Below are 14,462 nucleotides of genomic sequence, written 5' to 3'. Positions count from 1 at the left end.
CGATTGAGGAGGTTGAGCGTCGTCATGGTAGTCTAGCTAGGACTGCCACGTTTGCAGGACAACGGGTTGCCATTGAGGAGGGTCCGTCAGCACAGCAGCAGCCCCCACCTACAGAGCCTCAGCCAGCCCAGGAGACTCTGGAGAGTCAGGAGACCGAGCCGGCACCTCAGCTACGCCGCTCGAGTTGTACTAGTGCTACAGTTCCACCGAGGCTAGTTACACAGTGCAGGGGTTCATGCCCTCCGCCTAGACCACAGGGTTCGTCTCTAGTGGTTCACCTTGACTTGAGGGCTGCTACAGCCAGGTAGGTTCAGCAGCTGCGGTTTGTTGAGTTTGAGGTTTGGTTTCCTCCGAGGAGGGATGAGAGAGCAGCTGAGGGGTTCTATACGCCACTGTAGGAGGATTTCTACAATGCATATCTTAACAGTGGGGCAGTGTTCAGATCTCAGAGGGTCTGTCAGATAGAGTCCATTGTGGCAGCAGCCGGAGAGAGCATTCGGCCATACTTATCATATTTGCCAGGACTCACAGATTTGATTGGACGAACGGGCATATATGTACCATCTTGGGTCCATTAGTTTTATGCTTCACTCTACATCGATCCACATCATAGATTCATTCACTTTGCTTTCAAAGGCAAAGACTACAGAGTGACGAGTGGCAGAGCCAGAGAGATACTGAGGCTACAGGAGCAGCCTGTTAAGATGCATGAGGTTTGCTATGGATAGCAGGAGCCTCCCAGGCGTCCTCATGGAGGGCAGGTGCCCCCTACAGATTTAGTGCGGCAATTGCTTCAAGGAGCCTTTTGGTGAGGGGTCAAGCAGGAACCCCAGTGACTTGACTCCTACAGCAAGGGTACTAGAGGCCATCATCAGGAGGACACTACTTCCCAGGTTGGGATACAGGGAGGGCCTGACTCGCTTACAGCTCTGGCTTCTCAATGCCATCATGCAGCAGACAGTATTTGATATCTGGGATCTACTGCTTTCAGAGATGGAGGACACAATAGCTGAGGGATTCAAGGGTCGCAGGCAGCTTCCCTATGCTCACTGGATCACGTTCCTCATCCGCAGAATAGTGCTTGATAAGCCCCCTGGTATGATGGATGAGTATACAGGTGCCACCATAGAGTTCCTAGCCTACAACCTGTCACAGAGGATCAGACACTCCACTCCTCAGGCACCCAGATAGCCTAGCCATCGTCCCAATGTGCCAGAGTCTGCAACTCAGCAGGATGAGATCATCAGAGGGATTGCAGCTACTGAGGAGGAGGAGCTAGAGACACAGCAGGAGGTGAGCGAGTACAGTGATAGCTCTGACGACGACTACCAGCCTATACCTCAGATGCCTCCACGCAGACACGATGCAGAGGCAGGTAGCTCTAGTTCTGCTCTACCTGCTCCACAGACAGACCCCGCTCTCATTGCTATTCTTGAGCGGATGCAGCAGGATCAGACACGATAGGCACAAGTGACAGCTGCCAACTTCGCACAGTTTCAGGCTCATCAGGACGAGTTTCAGCGGCAGCAGCAGCTCCTTCAGCACCAGCAGTTACTTATGCAGCAGCAGCTCATGGGATTCATGCAGCATGTAGTGGCAGCCATTGGGATCCCACTGCCACAGACTTCGCCCTAGCTTGCACAGCCTCCTACCACTTCGACGACTCCAGCAGTACAGCCCATCGGGCTTTAGAGTCAGGGACAGCCTCCAGCTTAGTTCACGTCACCTCTAGTATAGGTGTCCTAGTGGTTAGCCTCACCTGGTGTAGCCCCGCAGTTCACTCCTTATCATACGGGTTTCTCACCAGAGCAGACTTTCTCGCTATTCGTGCCTGAGACGTCAGTCTCCAGGAGTCTTGGAGCATCCTTCAGCGAGTTGACCGGCATGCCTACTCCGCCTCACATGCATACTGCCGGTCCGTCTACAGCAGCTCCAGCTATCATGACTACTCAGAGGCTCCCCTCGTCTGTCGCCTCGTCAGATCCTACGACAGACATACTTGCAGCTTCACAGGCAGCACTAGCCCCAGCTCAGACCCAGACCGCTTCAGCGACACTTCCTGCTTCAGAGGGTCAGTTAGTTCAGAGCTCAGGGTTAGATGATGATGGCGCCCAGTTCCATCTTGCTCCACGTACTTCAGCGCCCGACTTGTCCGCTGCAGCCCCGCCGACCGACCCTTAGGTTTTGGTGTTTGACGCCAAAGGGGGAGAGGGTTTGAGTATGTAGACTTAGGGGGAGCGAGTTTAAGGGGGAGCTAGTTATCTAGTATTAGCTTATTATATACATTTGAAGTTTTATTTGTGTGATACACTATTACTTATGCATTCGTGTGTTAACTTTCATGCATACTATTATATATATGTGATAGTGCTATCTACGTGGTTGTGATATTTGACATGTGTGACTTCTACTTTGCTTTATCTATATGTCATATCACTTGTGTAATGCTCATTTGCTTTTGCTTCCACGTTTATACTTCAAAGCAAATGAGCTTTGTTATTTGTACTCATGCTTATTCATATCCTTTGAGTACATTGTGTTGGCTTGGGTCATATAAGCTTGACTAACTCTTTTGTTCTTATTGACAAAAGCTTATATGAACCAAGCCTGTCAAAAACCTCACTCCATAACATACTCGAGGTGGTATTGTCATCAATCACCAAAAAGGGGGAGATTGAAAGCATCTAGGCCCCTAGTTGGATTTCGGTGATTAATGTCAATACAAGATTACTATGACTAACGTGTGTTTTGCAGAGGCAAATTAAGTTAGGTCATAGTAATGGAGATCGATTGGGCAATCGAGGTTGTCATGCCCCTACGATGGAAATCGTTTCGGTTTTCAAAGGATGGACGACAAGGTTAAGGATAACTAGTTCTAAGTGTCTATTGGAGTTGGAGAGACACTTAGAGTAGTTTAGGACTTTGTTTTTTCCTTTGGCCATACTATGAAGGGGGGTATGAATGGGTAGCTTGACCTAGTTGAGTCTAGTGAGTTAGGTGTGGTGCACACTTGTTTAAACTAGCTCTAGGTAGCTCCTATGAATGCCTAAGATCCTTTGGAGCAAACTTCATTCACATATGTTCGAAAGTTGGAAGTGAATGGAGTGTCAAACACTGACCGGACGCTGGCTCTGGTGCGACCGGACGCTGGCCGTAGGGTCCGGTCAGTTCATTTGACTGAGGTAATCAAGTCTGGTGTGACCGGACGCTGGAAGGTCGTGTGACCGGACGCTGAGGGCCAGCGTACGGTCGACTCCAGTAAGGGTCCAGACTTGGGAAAGAGTGATCGGACGCGTCCGGTCAGTGGTGACCGGACCCTGAGTATCCAGCGTCCGATCGTTTACAGTAAGCATCCAAGAGCGATCGGACACGTCCGGTCGGTACTGACCGGACTCTGACAGCGTCCGGTCATCACTTGAAAACTGTACACGGGTTGAACTGATTGGAGCATCCGGTCAAAACGATCGGAGCGTCCGGTCATCCCGCAGAAGCTCATAATGGTTCATTTTTCAGACTGCCTTATAAATAGAAGCTCCACTCGTGAGTGGAGCAACTTTTGCTCATTCCAACAGCTGAGAAACATGTTTGTGAGTGCCAAGAAGAGCAAGGTCCTAGTGAGGTGTTTGTGATTTGAGAATCCAAGAGAGTAGCCTCACTAGCAAATCAAGAGTAGCAAAGTGTGCATCCATCTTCTCATTAGGCTTCGCGTGGTCAAGTGAGAGTTCGTGCTTGTTACTCTTGGTGATCGCCATCACCTAGACGGCTTGGTGGTGATTGGGAGTTTGGTGTTCACCCGGCGGAGCTTGTGGGTGACCCAACTCAAGTTGTGAGCGGCTTTAGGTGATTCGCCGCGACGGAGTGTCGAAGAATCAACCCATAGAGAGCACTTGATCCTTGTGCGGATCAAGGGGGAGCTACACCCTTGCGCGGGTGCTCCAACGAGGACTAGTGGGGAGTGGCGACTCTCCGATACCTCGGCAAAACATCGCCGCGTTCCTTTCTCTCTCCATTTACTTTGAGCACTTACTTTGAGTATTCAATTTGAGCAATTCAATACTTGTTTTACATTCATAGAATTGCTTGCTAGAGTAAGTTTGGAACATAGGTTGCGAGGTTGTTGTGCATTTGTTTGATATAAACACTTTTCTAGGCACAAGGGGTTAATTGGGCTATCCGTAGGATTTGATTATTGCAAGAGAATTTAAAATTAGCCCAATTCACCCCCCCCCCCTCTTGAGCATCTTGATCCTTTCATCGTGGATCCGACTCTTTTCGGACCGACTGTCTTGGTGGTTTTTGGGTTAGGAGGTCCTTGCACCGCACTGAGTCCGGGACTCAGAGGCGTGGGCTTAGAGTCCCAGTTTGGACGAGGACCTAGACACCTAGGACAGGAGGGTGATGGGTTGGTCCTGCTTGTGCCTTGGGTACAAGCGGGGCGTGTATTTTTGGGGTACCTAGCTGGGGGCATTGATTCGTGAATTATCGGGAAATCCGGTATGGCTTGTCTACGGTTTAGCATCGTAGTAAGAACTGAAAGATGACAGATGGAAAAAGAAAATCTGATTGTTTACCACCTGCTTGAAAGTAGCACAGGTGCTTACATAGAATGGTTAGTTAATGAACCAATGCGGCTATTAATAAAAATCAAATATAAGGACACACACTTAGTAATGCTTCCTACAAATACAAATACAATAAACCCACAAGTCAGATAGCCTTGCATATCCTTGGAGTCTTTTCTTTTCTCCCATCGGGTAAGTCTTGCTGAGTATAATTGAGTACTCAGGGTTTTATTCCCTCTATTGTAGGTGACAAGTGGAGGCTAAAGCTGACCTTTGTGTGTGGATTCCTCCTGGTGGGCTCAGAGAGGATTTTCTTTACGCTATGATCATAGTTTTATTTATAACTCTTACTAAATGTTTTAATAAATGAAAGTTTTATAATATGTTGTCCTAGTCATTTATCAATGCTTTATCATGTCATGATTAGATAATTATTTCCGCTGTAATTCTGATCACATGGTTATATTCCGTTGTTCAATTAAATTGTTCATAAACTCTGATAAGATGATTACATTCTGCTGTTATACAATAAGTATTATACTCTGATGTTGTACTAAACATGATGTAAGAAATGGTTAATAATGATATAAGCTTTATTATCTCATTTGTGATCCTGATAGAAAAATGTGGATTTTCAGGTTCTCCCCTGGGGTGTGCTAGACGGAACCAAGTAATTTAGTGTTCTCTCTTGGGTGCTTAGTGTCTAATGGAAGATGAGCACTCCTGGGAGACATTAGATTAGGCGGTTCTACCACAGATCATCTCCAGGTGACTAAAGGGAACCCCTAAGAAGCTAAAGTGACTGAGGGTGAGGAGATCAGAAGGCATGTTATATACCTAGAACTGCAGGAGTGTACATGTAGGGAGTGGCAGGTCAGTGGCAAGCCCTGCCCACATGCCCTTGCTGTGATCACCACTGAAAGGCAGCCAGACATGGAAAAGTATGTCAATGGGTACTACTTAGTGAAGAAGTTACAGGCAGCTTATACAGGTGTGATACCTAGCATAACTGACAAGCACTAATGGCCTGCAGTTGCCAAGGGCTTCAAAGTGTTTCCACCAGTGGCCAATAAAAAGACAGGACCTGGGAGACAAAGGAAGAATAGGATTCTCAGCTGTTTAGAGAGGACAGGGAAAGCAACAAGGGATGTGACATGTAAGATTTGTGGTGAGCTTGGCCACAAAGCCACCAGCTGGAGGTGTCCACTAACAGGCACCAAAAAAGGTGTGTTTCTTTTGCAATTTTATCAGTTATTGTTACACTAATTTATCTAAGTTACTAACACATCATGTATAGGAAGAGGACCAAGAAGACAACCACTAAGTCTGGAAGGAAGAAGCAGAAACCTTGTGAGGATGAACCAGCAAAGGAGGGAGAGGAAACATCAGCTCCCACCACTAAAGGCAGCAACAACAAAGACTACAAGGAAGAAGAAGAAAACTACTGACAAAGAAACAACTAAGGAGGGAGAGGTAGCAACAAAGGAACCTACAAGGACACCAAGGAATAGAGCAGCAGCAAGGGAGGCAGCAGCTAAGCAAGCACATGAAGGAGCTGTAGGCCAAGCTGTGCAAGGATCAGCAGTGCAGGTGGATCAAGCACCAGGCAGCAAAAGGTTTGTTGCTTCCATTTACATCAACCAACCACTAATGTACTGTGAGATGCACAATCAACTAACTAGTTATTCACTTGCAGGAGGCTGGACTTGGATGAACCAGTGCCACTAGAGATAGTACCAGCAGATGAAGCTACAGCAGTGCAACTAGCCAAAAAAATGACCCCAAGGAAAAAATAGCTAGCTACTAAGGTGAAGAAGGCAACACCAACAAAGGCTGGCAACTAAGGCATAACCACTATTTGAATGGCGGTTCTTTTGTATGTATTTTGGAGACAGGAACTCCTATGACCAATTATGTATGGCTGTCATGGACATGTTATGTATGGGATGGACCAGTTATTTATGGCTATCATTGCCAGTATGGACCTGTTATGTATGGACCAGTTGTGTATGGCAACTGCTGAACCTAATAATGGATTAGCTTGGTATGTAAATTTCTGTCAATTTCATCATCTTGTTCATAGCTCGACGGAGGAGATAAGGGCCTCTTTCTTTGGTGGGCTTCACCTGGCTTCAAGTGTGTCCGAGTTAGCTAGCCTGGGGGGCAGAGCAAGTGTGCGTGTGTCCCAGTTAGCTAGCCTGCAAAGTAATTGTGGTTAGTCCCAGACTTCAAGATAGTGGTTACCTAGTGGAGTTGAGAAGTGTGTGAAGAACTTGACATCCCGGTTCCTGCTCAGACCCATTCATCCATAGAAACTTGCACCCATGCTACCAACTAGATGTGAGCTCAGTCCTGGAAAGTGAAACAGGAATTGCAGAAGGATTCCTTACTAAATAGTAAATACTAATAAGAAAACCAGATTATGAAGATAGAAGCCTACAAAGTATTCTCAGGTAAAAGAGAAGTCTAGCTCATTTGGTTTTCTCACTCAACTGAAGAAGTAATTGACAGCAGATGTGTATAAACAAAAACTCTTTCAAAGTGATTAGTGTCAAACTATGCTGCCTACTACCTTTATTGTCCCATTCCAACTCTGGTTTAAAGCCAGTGCGGCCTGCCAAGATGATGAGTGAAGATCAACATTTGCTTTTTCGAGAATTTTTTGGTTTATTAGACTAGTCATGACCACAAGTCTTGCTTCTAAAGACATAATTATCAAAAACTAATTATTTGTCAAACTCCTTTGCTTCAGAATGCATCCATCACTTTCTCATCGAAACAAAGTCCTTAAGCTCTCACTAGAACTTCTCATTCAATGCCTCATAAGCCTAATCTCCACCCATGCTCTGTCTAACTAGCAAATGTTATGGTAACTAACACTACGATGAAAAAACAGAATAAGGATCTATAAAGTGACATCACATTTCAGCATACATTTTTCCATTGCATTAACATATTCAGCATACATTTTCCTACTACTGAGAACAACCATTCACTTGAACACATATATTATGGCAACAATGCATACAACAAATAACACTAAAATCAACATCTTAAGCAAAGAAATCAGGGCATCCATCTTGGCGTCCATGTTGTTCTTCCCAGCATACTTTGACTATGCTTCTTCTTCACCAAATCCCCAAGCTTCTTTTACTTCTTTTGCACCCAGGCCAGCTTCAAGATCAATGACAACAAATTTCAACTCCACCAGCTTCTTCAAGTACGCTTTCTGGAATTCATAGAACCTACATCTACCAGCCATCTGCAAAATGCCCAACAGTTAGAGTTCTTCAACCAAACTCAAAACCAAAACCAAAACCAAGAAAAATTCAAAATGGGTCAAGGAAAACCCTTACCCCGGGCACATTTCTGAGACACTTGAAGAACACGCGCCCCTGGTTGTCGTTCTCCGTTGTCCTCACTATCAGCTCGGTTACCCTCTCTCTCTCTCTCTCTCTCTTGCATGTGGGACACACAATCAGCAGGAGCCCAATCTCCTTCCCGGTGTCTTCCTCCTCGATAGCCCATGACGCCATGCTCCTTGACGAAGAGGGCTCTGTCCTCTGAGCCATGGGGTGCATGGGGGACAAGGATCAACTAGGGAAATAGGGTTTAGGGGAGTGCGGGCAGTACCTAGTATGGGCATCCTGCGTCCAAGGAAGGGGAAGGAGACTCGATGTCGCCGCCGCCGCGTCCGCCATAGCCGTCGTCGCCGTCGCCAGGAGTTGGGAAGAAGGGGGAGTGGACTGGATTTGACTCGGGGCTAGGCCGACTAGAGACAGAAGAAGGAGGCGAGGGCAGCGTGGTCATTTCGCGTGCCAAGTTAGGGCTCTCAGGCTCCCTGCCACGCTGGCGTGCCACCTCAGTAAAAATGGCAAAAACGTAGGAGGGTTACTGTTTGCAATGGCAAATGTGTAGGGACACGCACAAATGTGGCAAACGAAGGAGTGCCATCCGTAAGGATGGCAAAAAGTTAAAAATCCCAAAGATCATAGGGCATTTTATATGGAAGGAAAGGGAGTGGAGTGGCCGGTGAAGGAGCTTCAGTAAATGTCATTAATAGTGGTTGTTACAACAAGGTGGTGAATGAGTAATGGAGGGTGTGTGAAGAGTGGAGTGAAGGTGAAGCATTATTGCGAGGTAGTGAATGAGCAAGAAGGCAGGGAGGGAAAGGGCCAAGATGGCTGTCACATCTGGCCCAATTTGAATTTGGCACATAGGCCCATGTGCATGTTAATGAGATATTATGGAGAGTTTAGTCTCACCTTAGTTATTAAAGATGGGGGTTAGACCAACATATATGGCTTCTAGAGTCCATCCCACCATCCCGGGTTAACCCGTTCAAACGGCTCAGATCCACTCTTCACGCTAAGTTAACCACACCTACCATAAGCCTACTTATGCTTTCTAGAGCATGGAAGATATACAAGTCTCATAATTTGCCCCTTCAACTTTGGGTATGTTCGATTCTATCATATATTCTACCATTCTTTTAATACGTATCCTATTTGATACACTATAATTTATTTATTTATATGCTTCAATTAATGCAGCAACTGCTAGATTTGCATATCGTTGATGTTAAGGCAGACATAGCTCGGATCATGGATCCACTAGATAAGGACGAGAAGACCTACAAAGACTTCATATGCATATGTGTGTGCGGCTGTGCACATGCCCGCGCACACCAGGAAAATAGGTTTCTAGAAGTGGCTAGGTATCCCAGCCATATCTGAAAATTCATTTGTAGAAGTGGCTCATATTCTCATTGGCTAATTTTTTTTGGATTCTAGAGACACGTAGAGGCGAACAAAGCAGCTGCAAACCATTTCTAGTAGACACCTCATAAAAGACAGTTTCAGTAGTGGCACCTCTGAAAAAACTGAGCATCGTCAAGTCTTGTATCACACGTTATAAAAAAAAAGTCTTGTATCACAGGAAAATTCCAAACTGCTGTGACTGGACCTGGACTTATGAGTTCTAGTCTAGAATGATCACATATTCTTGTGGCCTTTTGGAGGTCTGTTGTCATGATCGCCAAGAATTCCATGCAAAACTCCGGTCAGTAGTAAGACTTTCGGAGGTTGTTGTCATGATCGCCAAGAGTTCTAGAATGATCACATCGATGCATGCAGTTACGCGCACTTAGTCTTGCATGTATCAATCGAGTTATGATCGTAACCATGTTCGTTCTTACCGAACAAGTTGAAGGCAGCAAGGGCTCAATGTATACATGCACTTCACTTTAGAAAAAGTGGCCGGGAATCCGAGTTCACTGGAAATATATGCCAATGGTCCATGCATATAGGAGAGTGACATATAATGCCTGGTGCTCCTGGTGCAAAGTTTAGCTCTCAAATTAAACTCTATCGGTTTCTGCATCATGCAAACATTACATGCACAACACGGCAGGTAATTAGGCGAATTCAATGCAAGAAGAGACCCCCAACGTGCACGGTCGATAAATCACCATCAATTCAGTCACCGTTACCTTCTAGCTCAAGTATTGTCGAAGATCTTGTCCATCAGACTTGGTATTATTTGTGGGTGCACATATTAATTTTTTCGCTTCTCCTTTACTCCACGAATTATTTGTGGTACAACAATACTAAGAAATAGTGTTTTGGAGACTAAAACGTCACTTATTTTGTGTTTTGTATTTGTAAAAGGCCACTGTTGAGTTCCAAGATCTGAGGTACAAACAATAATGTTGTCACTGTTTTTCTAGATAACGAATATCATATCGTAGAAGTGCGAGATCATATGTGATGCTACAAAAAATATATTTAAAGATCAAGCCTATAATATTGATCTTGATTGATTATTTAATGCTTTCTAAAAAACAAGTGGATTTATTAGCATTATTTTTCATTCACCTTAACTATAAATAATACTTTATCACAGTTGAATCATTTGAAAGCCATTTATATTAATTATTATGTAAATTTATAGGACGAGGACGCAACATATATATATAAGATCCTACTATCTTATGGGATCATATATATGTAACTTTCATTTAGGATCGAGATACTATGAAATTTAAGATACATGATGGGATTGGTATCCTATCTAGGTTAATATAACAACCGTTTAAGGACACGCGCCATTGGCGCATGCAGTTAAGATTTACTTACTTGAGGCAGAGAAGGAAATTGATGAGTAGAAATATCGAAGTCATCGGATATGGTGGAGAGATGATTTGGAAATTAATATGAGAGACATCATGCATTGTTAGATATATTGTTCCCAGAGCGCATCATGGGTCTTGACTGACTCTTGGTGCCCCGTAGCTCGGTTTCATGAATCCTGAGCGCACTTATAAATAAGGCCAGACGCCCAGAGCACCATTCTACGCATGCAATCCCTCATATATATGCCATCTCTGCACTTCCCTAGCTACAAGAAACCCAAAGAAACTGGCAAACAACATGGCCAAACTATCACTTGTGTTCCGAGTGGTGATCACCATAACAATAATACTGCGCCTTGTATCGTCCCTACAAAGCTCATCTACCACCCCAATCCAACCTGCACCTCCACCAAGCAATCCCTGCATCCCGAGCGAGCGGGATGCTCTTCTTGACTTCAAGAAGGGCCTCACTGATCCTGACAACTACCTGTCATCCTGGCAAGGCGATGACTGCTGTGCATGGATGGGCATCTCGTGCAGCAAGCGAAATGACCACGTTGTGGAGCTTTGGCTCGACAATGCAGGACTTGGAGGTAAGATAAGCTCCTCCTTGCTTGCACTACGACATCTGAAGTCCTTGGGAGTTGGAGGGAATGATTTTGGTGGCGCACCAATCCCGGAGTTCATTGGTAGTTTCAAACACATGAAATATCTGTACCTCTTCGAGGCCAATTTCAGTGGGCAGATACCACCCCATCTTGGTAACCTCTCCGAGTTGCTTGATCTCCAATTAACCAGTTATCAGCAGAGAGGTCCAAACTTTTACTCAACTGATCTTGCATGGTTAGCACGCCTGTCAAAACTAAAATATCTTTATTTGGACGGGGTGAACCTCAGCACTGCCATCGACTGGACTCACTCCATCAACATGCTTCCATCCCTGGAGCTCCTAAGCCTTTGTTATTGTAGCCTAAGAAACGCTATTCCTCCCCCAGAACATATCAACCTCACATCACTAAAGACAGTATGCCTCAGTGGTAACCCGTTTAACTCACCTATTTCATTCAAACATTTCTTTTGGCCCTTCTGGGCTCTTCCCAGTCTTGAAAATGTATATCTAGGAAATTGTGGGCTACAAGGTTCCCTCCCTGAGGTTCTGGGAAACTCAACATCCCTCAAACTCTTGAATCTCAACAATAATGACCTCACAGGGGTCCCAATAACACTCAAGAGACTGCATACCCTGGAAACGCTGCATCTTGCCGAGAATAACTTCAATGGTGATATACAAGATTTATTAGAGAGATTTCCTGGGCATAGCTTGCACAATTTAGAATTGTATACAAACAATTTAACTGGGAGCTTGCCTTCTCAGAAAGGACATTTCATGTATCTTTATACTCTCTGTCTCAGCGATAACAGGATCTCTGGAAATGTACCACTTTGGATAGGAGAGCACACAAACCTAACGAAACTAGAGCTCGATTCCAACAACCTAGATGGCATAATCACACAATCCCATTTGACAAAACTAGCTCATCTGAAGGCTCTAGGGTTATCAGATAACTCCTTGACAATGGTATTTGACCAGCTCTGGGTTCCTCCTTTCAAGCTATTTATGGCTAGTTTACAGTCTTGTAGGCTAGGGCCTAATTTCCCAGATTGGCTCAAATCACAAAGTGGGATGATGATCCTAGATATTTCAAATACAAGCATAGCTGATTCCATACCTGATTGGTTCTGGTCCACATTTTCAAAAACCGATTATTTGATTCTATCAAGGAACCAGATTAGAGGCACGCTACCGGCAGTGAAGTTTGGAAAGATGGAATCAAGAGGAATGGATTTCAGTATGAATCTTTTAGAAGGTGGTCTTCCAAAGTTTTCAAAAAATTTAACGTATCTTGACCTATCAAGAAACAATATATCAGGGCCACTACCACTTGATTTTGGAGCTACGGCATTAGAATCACTTCTTCTCTTCAAAAATTCGTTGTCTGGTACAATTCCAAATTCCTTTTGCAAATTGAAGTACTTACAATTTGTAGATCTATCAGGAAATCTACTGCAAGGTCCATTTCCTAATTGCTGGGACAGTTCAGAAGAAGGGAACACATCTACCAGTAATGGGTCTTCAAGTTCCAACCCAAGCTTGCCGATGATTTCAGAAATCTTTATGCTCAACTTATATGACAACAGTCTTTCAGGACCATTCCCTCTTTTTCTCCAAAAATGCCAGCGCCTAATATTTCTTGATCTTGCATTTAATCAGTTTTCTGGGAGCTTACCGACATGGATAGGAGAGAAATTGTCGTCCTTAGCATTTCTGAGGTTACGTTCAAATATGTTCACTGGTGACATCCCTTTCGAGCTTAGCAAGATGAAAGATCTTCAGTTTTTAGACCTAGCTTCTAACAATTTCTCAGGGATGATCCCCACGTCACTTGTGAATTTGGAGGCCATGTCCCACATTCCTGCTGGCAATGGCTCACTTTCAGATGTCGTCTACTATGGATTGTCACTTTCAAATGTTGTCGTCTACTATGGATTGTCATTTTCTGGAGGGATGAGATTTGGGCCTAATGAGTTCATTCACATGAGCACGTTGTACAATGATAGTTTATCAGTTGTCACTAAAGGGCAGCAACTTGAATTTACAACTGGAATCAGGTTTATGGTAAATTTGGATCTGTCTTGCAACAGCTTAACAGGGCATATTCCTGAAGAAATTAGTGCACTTACTGCACTGAAAAGCTTAAACCTTTCTTGGAATGATCTAAGCGGGACAATCCCAATGAATATCGGTGCCTTACAGTCGCTGGAATCTTTGGATCTATCACGTAATGGGCTTTCTGGAGAAATCCCTAAGAGCATATCATCTCTAAGCGCACTCAGCCACTTGAATTTGTCTTACAACAATTTGTCAGGACAAATACCGTCTGGGGATCAGCTACAGGTGCTTGATAACCAGGCATCCATATACATTGGAAACCCCGGTCTTTGTGGTCCACCTCTCTCCAAGAATTGTTCAGATACAAAGCCACCACCACCAGGTGCCGAGGATGAGGATCAAGATGCATTGTTCATGTACCTTGGGCTGGGCATAGGATGGGCGACAGGCCTCTCGACTGTCTACCTCTTCTTGTTATTGAACCTGAAGTGGAGAATTGCATGCTTCTTGTTTTTTGATCGCTTGTATGACCAGGTTTATGTGCAGGTGGCCTTGACTTGGGCTTCCTTGACAAGAGCATTGGATTGAAGCCGACATCAGAAAATGCCGGCACTAGCTATATCATTGTAGAGCATGATGACTCCAGTCCATTATCATCAATGCCTATATATTTATGAATAAAGGCTGGGATTTATGTTAATCCTTTCATTTTAGAGTGTAATTGATTTTTCCCCTTTGGTGTTCCCTTAGTGCTAACTTCATTATATATCTCAAAAATACACAAAAGCGATAAAAGACGAGTGTCAGAATCATACTATTCCTGGTAAAATATCGATCACGGATGTAAAAGTTCTTCACATGTATATGTCCTGATGCCAATAGCGCGCTTTGAGAACAATCCAAATTGCCAGCTCTACAACAGTCAATGAACTGAAACAAATCTCATTCGGTTTTGCAAAGGCTCTCCTGTCAGCAAGTTTGGCACCAATCTCAACATGGGGGTTTCCAGACAACCAGAATGAGTATACTGTTCCTGTCACTGATCAGTACATAAGCAACGCATTCAGAGAGATTCGTTCCAAAGGGCAGCCCAAAG

The 14,462-nt window shown here is 44.6% G+C and overlaps 1 protein-coding gene across 1 annotated transcript; it reads left to right on the top strand.

The window, feature by feature from the left end:
* Positions 1–10,952: 10,952 nt before the first annotated feature.
* LOC136506072 (DNA damage-repair/toleration protein DRT100-like) lies at positions 10,953–13,964 on the top strand. Its single transcript, XM_066501196.1, has 2 exons — positions 10,953–11,288; positions 12,753–13,964. Exons 1-2 carry the CDS (start codon positions 10,994–10,996, stop codon positions 13,952–13,954), a joined length of 1,497 nt encoding a protein of 498 aa, XP_066357293.1. The 5' UTR covers positions 10,953–10,993; the 3' UTR covers positions 13,955–13,964.
* The last annotated feature ends 498 nt before the right edge of the window (positions 13,965–14,462 follow it).

The sequence above is a fragment of the Miscanthus floridulus genome, chromosome 14 (assembly GCF_019320115.1).
Source record: "Miscanthus floridulus cultivar M001 chromosome 14, ASM1932011v1, whole genome shotgun sequence".
NCBI classification, from domain to species: domain Eukaryota; kingdom Viridiplantae; phylum Streptophyta; class Magnoliopsida; order Poales; family Poaceae; genus Miscanthus; species Miscanthus floridulus.
Note: the sequence above shows the minus strand (reverse complement) of the source record. Positions and strands in the feature narration are given on the sequence as shown.

What these genes read in the sequence shown, in the direction of transcription:
- LOC136506072 (XM_066501196.1), top strand. Translation starts at nt 10,994, where the DNA reads ATGGCCAAACTATCACTTGTGTTCCGAGTGGTGATCACCATAACAATA. An exon ending in CGACAATGCAGGACTTGGAG is followed by an intron (nt 11,289 to 12,752) that starts GTAAGATAAGCT and finishes TAGATCTATCAG; the next exon opens with GAAATCTACTGCAAGGTCCA.